This window comes from Podarcis vaucheri, assembly GCF_965113315.1.
Source record: "Podarcis vaucheri genome assembly, chromosome: 4".
NCBI classification, from domain to species: domain Eukaryota; kingdom Metazoa; phylum Chordata; class Lepidosauria; order Squamata; family Lacertidae; genus Podarcis; species Podarcis vaucheri.
The window spans coordinates 18,182,233-18,192,815 of record NC_138762.1 but is presented as its reverse complement, the minus strand read 5'-3'; the positions used below and the strand labels follow the sequence as shown (position 1 = coordinate 18,192,815).

General features: G+C 45.4%; 1 protein-coding gene across 1 annotated transcript in view; it reads right to left on the bottom strand.

Moving 5' to 3' along the window:
• Positions 1 to 5,322: 5,322 nt before the first annotated feature.
• The window catches only part of MTNR1B (melatonin receptor 1B), a 47,261-nt gene continuing 42,000 nt past the window's right edge, over positions 5,323 to 10,583 (bottom strand). The window contains exon 2 of the mRNA XM_082219473.1: positions 5,323 to 10,158. Coding sequence (XP_082075599.1) covers positions 9,290 to 10,158 — 869 coding nt within the window. The 3' untranslated portion in view covers positions 5,323 to 9,289. The remainder of the gene's footprint in view (positions 10,159 to 10,583) is intronic.

The window sequence follows — 10,583 nt, the reverse complement described above, 5'->3', positions numbered from 1 at the left end:
CCAAGGCTCGCTGCCTGGCAGCTGCCTCCAGCAGCACTGAAGAATCCAGCTTTGAAGTGCTGGTAGCTGAACACGCACGCCTCTAGAGTTTATAGTTGCTAACTGTACAAAACATTCTCAAAGTGTGAAAAGTCCACTTTCAGTCTGGCACTGCAGTTGACATTCCATGCTATCGGGAGCAGAGGGGTAGAGAGAGAGAGGGAGGGAACGGCAGATGACGGGGCGATTAACCCCATTTAAAATAGGTAAATGTCTCATGCTGGGCTTCTGTTCTCCACCTGCACACACTTCCCATTTAACTGCGGTTCCAAGGCAAGCAGAATGGCCCTTAATTTCAGATGGCACCTTAATTTCAGATGTGGTGCATGTAGCAGTGAAATCTAGTTCTTACTACATCTGCACTAAACCTGCATCGAAGGCTGTGGTCTAAACCACTGAGCCTCTTGGGCTTGCCAATCAGAAGGTTGGCGGTTCAAATCCCCATGACGGGGTGAGCTCCCATTGCTCTGTCCCAGCTCCTGTCAACCTAGCAGTTTGAAAGCACACCAGCGCAAGTAGATAAATAGGTGACGGGAAGGTAAATGGCGTTTCCATGCTCTCTGGCACTCGTCATGGCGTCCTGTTGTGCCAGAAGTGGTTAGTCATCCTGACCACATGACCTGGGAAGCTGTCTGCAGACAAATGCCAGCTCCCTCGGCCTGAAAGCGAGATGAGTGCCGCAACCCCATAGTCACCTTTGACTGGACTTAACCATCCAGGGGTCCTTTACTTTTACCTAACAGCTCAGACTGCTGGTAGGGGCTTGTATTATTCAATTCTCCTTCACCTGAAAAGAAATCTCAGCACGTAGAAAACAGGGAGAAAGGTTCCTAAGCTACTCTTCTACCTGAAATATAGTTTCCTATGTCCAGGGATTTGTTTGTGTCCAGTGCCATGAGTCCCCCACTAAAGTTTAAAGTAGTACAACCCAGGTAGAGATTTAGCACTCCAGCAACAAGTAGGTCTGAATACCTGAGTGCATCGGGATGGTTAAGCATCAGAAAACTTATGTTTTTACCAAAGCAATATTTTGCAAAATTTTGTTCTGGGACACCCTTGGAATACCTTGCAAGGGGTTCCCCAATGAGAAGAAGAGAGACATACGAAAAGCAGCAATGGACAACCTTCAATGAACAACAGTTTGCTAACATACTATCCATCTTCCACAAAATGTGCAGATTTGTGGACATTAGATATACATGGTAAGATTCATTTACAGCTCCTATGGGACGGCGGTGAGGCCTTGTCTGAACTACAGAATGTCCAAGTAAGAGAGAAGGAGGGAAATATTGTGGAGGGAACAGTTTTAATGCCTCCGTTAAATCAGTTGGTGAGTCTGGGACTAGGGTAGAGATGTAAAATTTCTGGAAATTTTGAAGCCATGAGGGGAAAAAAAACATTTCCCCCTTGTTTCCCCCTGGAGAAAATAGAAATTTTGGAAAAATTGAAAAAAGTTCAGTGTGGAGTAGTTTTACAAATTGTGTGAAATGCGGTGTGTATAAAAGTATTATGCCTGCAACAAAATAGGTAGCCACTCTGCTTTCCCTCAAAAACAACAAAAAAGCCCTAACAAAAATGTTTTGAGCAGTTGCCGGAAAGAGTACAGTGAGAGGACCTGCCAGGTGTCAGACGGGAGGGAGCTCCAAAGTGTGGGTGCTGGAAGGCCTGGGAAAAAATGGAAAAAGGGGGGGCGGACAGGGTCCCCCTGTTTTTCCCCAAAGCTGTTTTTTTCAGGAAAAATGGGGGGGGGGAGTTTGTGGAATATTCAAACTATATCAAACTATTTTCCCCCAGTTTTTCCAGAAAAAAACAGCTTCGGGGAAAAAACAGGGGGAAACCTGGTCCCCCCCCATTTTTCCCAGGTTTTTCCCAGGCCTACCCATCTCTAGACTAGGGTAGATGGCGGATGGAGCTATTGGGTTAGGAACAGGCCTGCCAGATGAGAACTCGTATTTTTCAAAGCTTCTTTGTAAAAAAACATACCACGAGAAACACTGCACTCGGATTACAGACACTTCAGGTTACATACGCTTCAGGTTACAGACTCCGCTAACTCAGAAATAGTACCTCGGGTTAAGAACTTTGATTCAGGATGAGAACAGAAATCGTGCTCCGGCAGCGGCGGCAGCAGCGGGAGGCCCCATTAGCTAAAGTGGTGCTTCAGGTTAAGAACAGTGTCAGTTTAAGAACGGACCTCTGGAACGAATTAAGTTCTTAACACGAGGTACCACTGTATTCACCAACAAATTAGCTCAATGTTTGTTTCTTCTTCCATTCTCTCACCATGAAGAAAAGCTTTTACATGGCTAATTCTGGACTGCCTCTGGCGGAAATCCCATTTTAAAGGTTTGAATATCCATCTCAAAGCAGGGTGTTCATGCTGAGACCACAACATTTCCACAAAGTGATAGGACACCCTGGAAGACATCCTAAGATGCTGTGGAACATGCTGGGGTTTCCCAACACAGACATTGACACAGAAAGATCTGGCAACCACTCCCCAAAAGTGGAACGTTAAGACTTATGGTGTACAGCAACATGGCGAATTCTCCTTCGTATTATTGCACAGATGATAATGTGGCAGAATAATATATATGGGGTTATCTAATGATGGTGTTTGCCCAGTCCAGCCTTCCCTACCCTGGTGTTCTTCAGATATGTTGGACCACAACTCCCACCTCCCATTACCATTCATCATGTTGGCTTGGACTGGTGGAGCTGTAGAAGTCCAAAACATCTAGAAAGCTCAGGTTGGTCCAAATCGTACAATTCAGCACATATGTATGCAAAAATGAGGAGAGGTTGCTCATTGCTGAAGAAGGTTGTAGGGCAGGATAGCCAATACAATGCTGCCCTCCAGATGCTGTTGGACCTCAACTCTCATCAGCTCTAGCCAGCATGGCCAATGGTCAAGGATGACAGGAGTTGTAGTCCAGCAGCATTCAGGGGACGTCATGGTGGCTACCCCTAGGTAAAGGGGCCCCTCACCATTAGGTCCAGTTGTGGCCGACTCTGGGATTGCAGCTCTCATCTCGCTTTATTGGCCGAGGGAGCCAGCGTACAGCTTCCGGGTCATGTGGCCAGCATGACAAAGCCACTTCTGGTGAACCAGAGCAGCGCACGGAAATGCCGTTTACCTTCCCACCGGAGTGGTACCTATTTATCTACTTGCACTTCAATGTGTTTTCGAACTGCTAGGTTGGCAGGAGCAAGGACTGAACAACGGGAGCTCAACCCGTTATGGGGATTCGAACCGCCGACCTTCTGATCGGCAAGTCCTGGGCTCTGTGGTTTAACCCACAGCGCCACTCGTGTCCCTTGGCTACCCCTAGTGTGGGACAAAGGGTACTCTTGCTTTTCTTCTTTTCCTTCCCCACTCTTCTTCTTCCTCCTTCTTGAAAAGCATGCTTTGACAACATATCAGATGGTGAACGACCCAACACCCACAATGGGTCAAATAAAATGCATTCTTTACAGAACGTGTTAATGCGTTCCAGAATAATTCTTGCTGCTGGTGGATCAGACTAAAGGCCCTACATAGTCCAGTATTTTGTTCTCATAGTGGGCTGCTAGAACATGATGCATAGAAAGAAGGTTAAGCTAGGGGTTGGAGAAAACAAATCTGTGATGTGGTCTGAGGGAATGTGATACGGCAACCTTGCTGAAGCTAAGCAGATCTGGGTCTGGTCTCTGCCTAGATAAGACTTTCTCAAATCCTTACGTATGCCACCTTGAGTTCCAAGCTTCAGCTACTCCACCACAATGAGAACACATGAAGGTGTTTTATACTGATTCAGACCATTGACCCTTCTAGCCCAGTGCTGTCTGACAGAAGTTCTCCAGAGTTTAAGGGAGGGGTGTTACTGATCGCCTGCCTGAAATGTGGAGGTCTACTGCCAGTCAGTGTAGACCGGTGTAGACCTTGCTGTAGACAATATGGAGCTGGATGGACCAATGGCATGATTCAATATTGGCAGCTTCCTGTCTTCCTAAAGTTCTTTCCTGTCACCTCCTTCCTGATCCTTCTTTTAATGGAGGATGGCAAGAATCAAACCTAGGACCTTCTGAAACTTTCTGCAAAGTTTCCCAGCTCTGTTAGCTAAAACAATGTCTTTATTAGCCAGAACTTCTAGTGTACCTCTGTTTATCATGGAGCAATGCCTCTCCTTCAGTTTCTCAGCTACTTTCTTCCCCCATGAATGAAGGTTCTGTTTTTCCACCTCCTTTGCAGGAGAGTTCATAATTTCAGTGGGTATGGGGCTAAGTCAACCTTATCATAGCTGAGGGTAGTGTGGTCTGACTCAATAGAAGGTAGCATCCTATGACTTCTATAACAACACTGGACAGCTGTCAAGAGAGTGAAGACAGCTTCCCTGGCTTACCAGACTTCCAGACAAGCCCAGCTGAGGACATCACAAGGTTTATAGGAAGTGTAAATGCAGACTTCCATAAAGATGATTCATAAATTGAAAAGAACTGATACTCATTTTTTTTAAAAAAAGCAACAAAAAACTGGCCATCTTGAAAGTAAGGTAAAGCGCAATGAAATCCCTGCCCCCTACTCATGAGAATGTTACCCAAATGTTCTCTCCTGTTGGATACTTTTTGAATGCAATTTCTTTTCTCGTGAATTGACAGCAAACGTTAGGGTGGGGGGGGGGAGAACACAAATAAATATTTGGCACAGCACGAACATATCTACTAATGATATCATTTAAAATGTTCTGTGCCCTGAAACGAACTCCTTGTGGAAGCATTCCAGGCATCAGTGAGATTTCAGTCACATCATCACAACTCAGTAAGTGCAGGAGCTTGGCAGATTCGCACTCAGAAGTGGTTTTGTACAACTGCTGAAACCTCATCGTAACTCCTGAAATTTGGGTCCAGGACTTTTGCCGGGTGAAGAAACTGCAGGATCTTTTTTTTTTTTTTTTTTTGCCGGCGAGCACATAACGGAGACATAAATATTTCATGCCCTCGTCGTGTTTTACAAGCTCAGGTCAACTTGCTACTAAGCAAGAAGAAAACCGTTTCGCTCTTACATCATATTAGTGATTTCCTTTACAATGTAATTAAAAATAGCACTTCTGCTGGAGGTTAGATCAAGCCCATTGCAGTTACAAAATATTTACAATAAAATAGACTTCGGGTCATAATGCCAGGATTTATCTGTCCCCCGTCCTCCATTGCCCCAGATATAGCTAATAGCATAGCAGAGGAGCTGGGGAAAAAAAGTCAATGACACGTTATACAATTTGACATCAATTCCTCGCACGCTTGATAAACCTTGAGGCAACCTCTGTATTTAGTATGATAGCATTCACAGTACCAGCCAGTGAAAACAACAATTCCCAACAGATTAGGAAACAGGATTTCCCCCCAGCTCCAAGAGAAAGTCCTGCAGGAAAAATGCAATATACAAGATTCACAACATATTTACAATATCTTTTATTTCTGCACAGAGAAAAGTCTCTTTGAAACTCTTCACCTCATGCGCCAACTGAAAGTAAATAAATAGAAGCACACAGACAAAAGTAAACCCTGTTTGAATTTGGACATGTCCTCAACCAATGGGAGGGGAGAGAGGTAGCGAAGCCACATTCATAGAATCATAGAATTGTAGAGCCGGAAGGAATCCTGAGGGTCATCTAGTCCAACCCCCTGAAATGCAGGAATCTGAACAAAAGCATCCATGACATCTTGTTCGTTATGTTTGACTAGCAAACTGTCTGTCATTGTGACTGGTGTGGTGCGGATCACAACAGGACAATCGAGTAGGTGGGGAGGAGGAGACCAGCCTGCACTCTGTGTTGCCCCAGCCACTGAGAATCAAGCACTGCTCTTCATCTACATAGTGCCACTTTGGGTTCAGTCTCTTGGTCACACTAGACTGTGACACAACAGTTAGGATTTCAATATAGCTAGATCATCAAAGCCCATCAAAAGCTTCTCATTGAGCATGGACCGGATCAAAATTTACAGAGCAAAACCACAGTGTCAGGGACTGGACTGAAGAGGAGGCTTGGGAACCAGCCCCTTCTTCCCTTCTGCTTCCCTCAGAGGGGGGGGGGAACTGTCTCCCCTTTCCCCAGTAGTTTCCAGAGAAAAGGGAGAACAGTAATTATTATTATTATATTATTATTATTACCCACCCATCTGGGTGGTTCCCAACAGATCACCAATAAGAATAAAACTTCAAACAATAAAAACTTCCCTGCCTTCAGATGTCTTCTAAAAGTCAGATAGTTGTTTATTTCCTTGACATCTGATGGAAGGGCGTTCCACATGGTGGGTGCCACTACCGAGAAGGCCCTCTGCCTGGTTCCCTGTAACCTCACTTCTCACAGTGACGGAACCACCAGAAGGCCCTCCTCAGCGCTGGACCTCAACATCCAGGGTGAACGATGGGGGTGGTGACGCTCCTTCAGGATTGTATTACAACAAAACACAGAGCTGCCAAGTTATGAGATCTTAGGGGAAGGAGGGGGAGTTGGAAAACTGCCAGCAGAGACTTCCTTGGAGAGCACAGAAGCCCACCCTGAGCTCGTACTTGTCACTCACTCAGAATTCAACAGCAAAGGGCTCAATGACTTTTGACTCCTTAAGCCTCCCGTACAGCCATGGGCTGTAGCTGGGGAACGAAGGGGCTCAGAGCGAGCAACGTCACCATGGCGTTAAGACTGGGCCGCTTGCCTTGCTCCACAATTGCTGAATAAAAACTACAAATATGAACTCTCTTGTTTCTTCTTTGATCCTCGGTGCTACCATGGGAGGAGAGAATGCCTCGAGCCTGACACAAACATTCCCTATGCCTCATATAGCATGAGGGGAGGTGCCCCACAGGAGTTCGACAAAATCTGCCCATCTCCAAGTTAGGGATGAGCTAAACTGCCAATTCCATCTTGTTTCATTCTCACTGGCACTCACCTCATAGCTCTGCCTTGTCCCATTTTGCGTGGAATTCTTTTTGTCAGAACGGACACGAAGTCCACACTTAGGCCGCCTGCATTTTGTACCCACATTTCACACAAAACATGCCACTTTTGATGCATTTATCCTTAAGATACAATGTGTGTTTTCATGCACACTTTTCCCAGACCGAAACTATATTGCAAAATCTGGAGATGTGCTTAATACGGCTGGCAGCGGCGTTCTGGTCTGCAAGCGAGCTCAGACTAGGTTGGTCCACTGTGAAAAGCAGCCCAGAACCAAATCCCTCCCCCATTCCTGCTCCTGGCCGCTGGGCGGAATGCATTTGTCCGTCCATGGCACATAAATGTTCTCCCATGCGCCTGTGTGGCTTCTGCGCCATGGGCAGAAACCATGCCATATCTTTGGGGACTATGAGGACTTTCGTAGCCTCTAGAGTTATTGCCAGTTGCACACGCTGAACAAAATGCACATCACATGTGTATCTTCTGTTGGCAATAAATACAATCCCTTCACAGAAACCCATTATTTAAGAGAGAATAAAATGCTTGAGAGAACACACCTCTCTGTTCTGAAAGCAGTAGATTTCTGAAGTGTCATCTGCTCCCCCCCCTTTTGCATTATGAACATTAAACTTCAGCTTTCTTTTCTTTCCCTGACATATATAAACATATATATATTCAAATGCTGGTATTAATTCTGTAAATCTTCGAAACGGAACTGATAATTTCTTAAATATGCAAGTATACAGAGGTCTCCACACAGTTTCGGTATATCCTTCCTGAGTTTCAAAGTCACACTAAAAACATATAACCTCTGTCAAAATTTACTAAAATAGCTTTTTCTTCTTTGCCGTATCAGAATTAATTGCCCCTTGCATTTACAGTGTCTTTACAATGGGAGGTTGCAAGAAGGAACTGAATCAATGTTAGGCAGTAAAGTGGCAGGAAAAAGGTAAAGAACATACAGTTGAAAAACAAAGTATTGCTCATAAAAGAGAACAATCACCATGAACGAACAATGAGCGTGATTCAGTCCATGTCAAATACTTCTGAAGCCCAAAGAATTCTGGATACTGTAGTTTGTCACAAGTGCTGGGAATGCTAGCTCTGCGAGGGTGAAACTACAGCTCCCAGGATTCTTTGGGGGTTGAGGTGTGCCATAAACAAGTCGAAGGGGGCAATCCAATCCCCATCTGCAAATTGCGGAGGGCAGAATGGGGCAGAGAGCAGCAGAGCCACCGTTCCATTTACAGCCTTGTCCTGGTGGCAGGCGATGAAGGTTGGGCAAGAGGATTGTTGTATCAGCCTGCAGCTCATGCAGCCGTCATGCCCAAGTAGAACAAGGTGCCATCTCATGACAGCAGTGGGACAAGCTCCTGCGATGCCAAAACTGGACGATTGTTCACCATGTGCATATAGGTCAGCCATGTCAGCTCAGAGTTGGAACGGACAAATATGCAAGCGTCAGTTTCTCACCCCCACCCCCATCCCAAGTCTGGTTTGCCCCATTTCTGCATCACGCTGTGAACTGTATTATAAATCCACATGGAAAATCTGCACTCATTTAAGTGCCTGTTTTTGTACTAATGCACACATTTTTGCAATAATTTCCCCCTAATATTTTTGAACATTTTTTTTTTTTTACTAATATGCATGTTCCTCTTATAAATGCTTTACTTTGTATGCGTATTCTGCTTGATAACAGCACCATTTGGAGAAGTGTCAATTCAAATGATAGCTGTAGTTTTGGTTTGCACATAGTTTCAGAAGGTCCAGATTTCATTGATCTGCATTAAAATGAATGGATTTATCTTTCTTTGTCTGTCCCCTAAAGCTTGGGGACAATATCTCTTCTGTATTATACGTAAGACAGGGCTGGCATTCAGCTGAAGATGCAGTCAGTAATTTTCTTTTCCCTAAGAGAAGGGGAAATTGTTAGAAGTCACCATCCACAACACATCCTGACAAGACAGTGCAAGCATTCTGCTTCCTGAGAACCATATTTTGTACAAACGTTGAAGGACCCTGGTAGACCTGCTGTTTCTACATCCAAGTCCACGGCTGGCTTCAGCCTGTTGGTTTGTTTACCTTCTTCTTCTGTATTCCAAAGCCATGTTCATATTGATACCTAGCTATCAAATATAGGAACATGTAAACAGAAGGTGCGTTGCCAAGAAGACAAGATTCCAGTCGCCACAGCACGCTCATTCGGTGGGGGAGAACACAGGACAAGGTAAGCAGGAACAAGATGTACAACTTTAAGAAAGCATTGTTGGAATTCACAAAATGGTGCCCTTTTGCATCCACTGTCCCCCTATCTACAAGGTCTCGGTTTTGAACTGGTCATTGTTATTTAAAGCAGGAGACGGCTTGCTCTTATGAACTTCGGTCCCTGCTTTGGATGTGTCCTGAAAAAGCAGCCTCGGCACCCACAAGGACATTAAGATCCGTTTGTATTCCTTCCGGAAGTTTTGGTTCAGAAGTCCATAGATTATTGCGTTAAGGCAACTGTTGAAGTAGGCCATGAAGTAACTCACCACAAACAACCACTCGGGAACCCTGGGCGCTATTTCGGAAGGGTTGATGGCCACAGCCAGCCCAATGAAGTTGAGTGGCGCCCAGCAAAAGGCAAAGATCACAAACACAACAAACATGGTGACAAAGTTCCTGAAGTCACTCGGCTTCAGCCTCAGCTTGACTTCTGACTTTACTCTCCTCCGCACTTGGATCACCAGGATCCAGATTCGAAGGTAGCAGAAGCTCACGATGGTGATGGGCAAGATGAAGTGGATGACGACCACGGCAATGGTATAATAGGAGCTGGCCGTCTGGGTGAAGGTGCACGAATAGATGCGCGGGTCGTACTTGAGAGAGCCGACGAAAAAATTGGGCACCGTCGCGATAACCGTCAGCACCCAAATCAAGCAGACGTACATCATGGTGTTCCACCAACTGTACACTTTGTCGTACGCAAAACTGTGGCATATGTAGCAGTACCTGTTGATTGCGATGGCGGTGATGTTGAAGATGGAGCCAATGACGCTCAGTCCCATCACAAAGCCGCTTGCTTTACAGTGCATATCCCCCAAGGACCAGCCATTGTGGAAGATGGCCGAGAGCACTAAAGGGAAAGGGTACAAGGCCACCACTAAGTCTGCCAGGGCCAGGCTCACCACAAATGCATTACCTAGGAGAAGGAGAGAGAAAAAGAAAAAACACACACACATAATAATAATTAATTGGACATCCCAACTCACAGTGGCACCTTCAAGTGGCAAGTAATAAGGAGCAACAGAATACCAGAAATGCATGCCTGTTAAGATTGAAAATCCAGCTCTAAAATATGGACACTCCCCCAAAACTGAATATTGTGTTCTACCAACCTATGCCCACCTGAAGAGTCTGAGGGACAATCACCCAAACACAACACTATGTCTTCACATAGTGGTCTTCAGAGGGTGCAGTTGTGGGGTGGGGAGTTGGTGGCTGCCTCTCAGTAATAGTTGGGAAGATATCTGCCATTGATCTACCAGTAAGTCTCCCTTCCAGCCCTTCAAAATGGCTGAAGTCCCCTCACTTTTGCTCTTATGATTTGTGATTTAAACTCAGGAG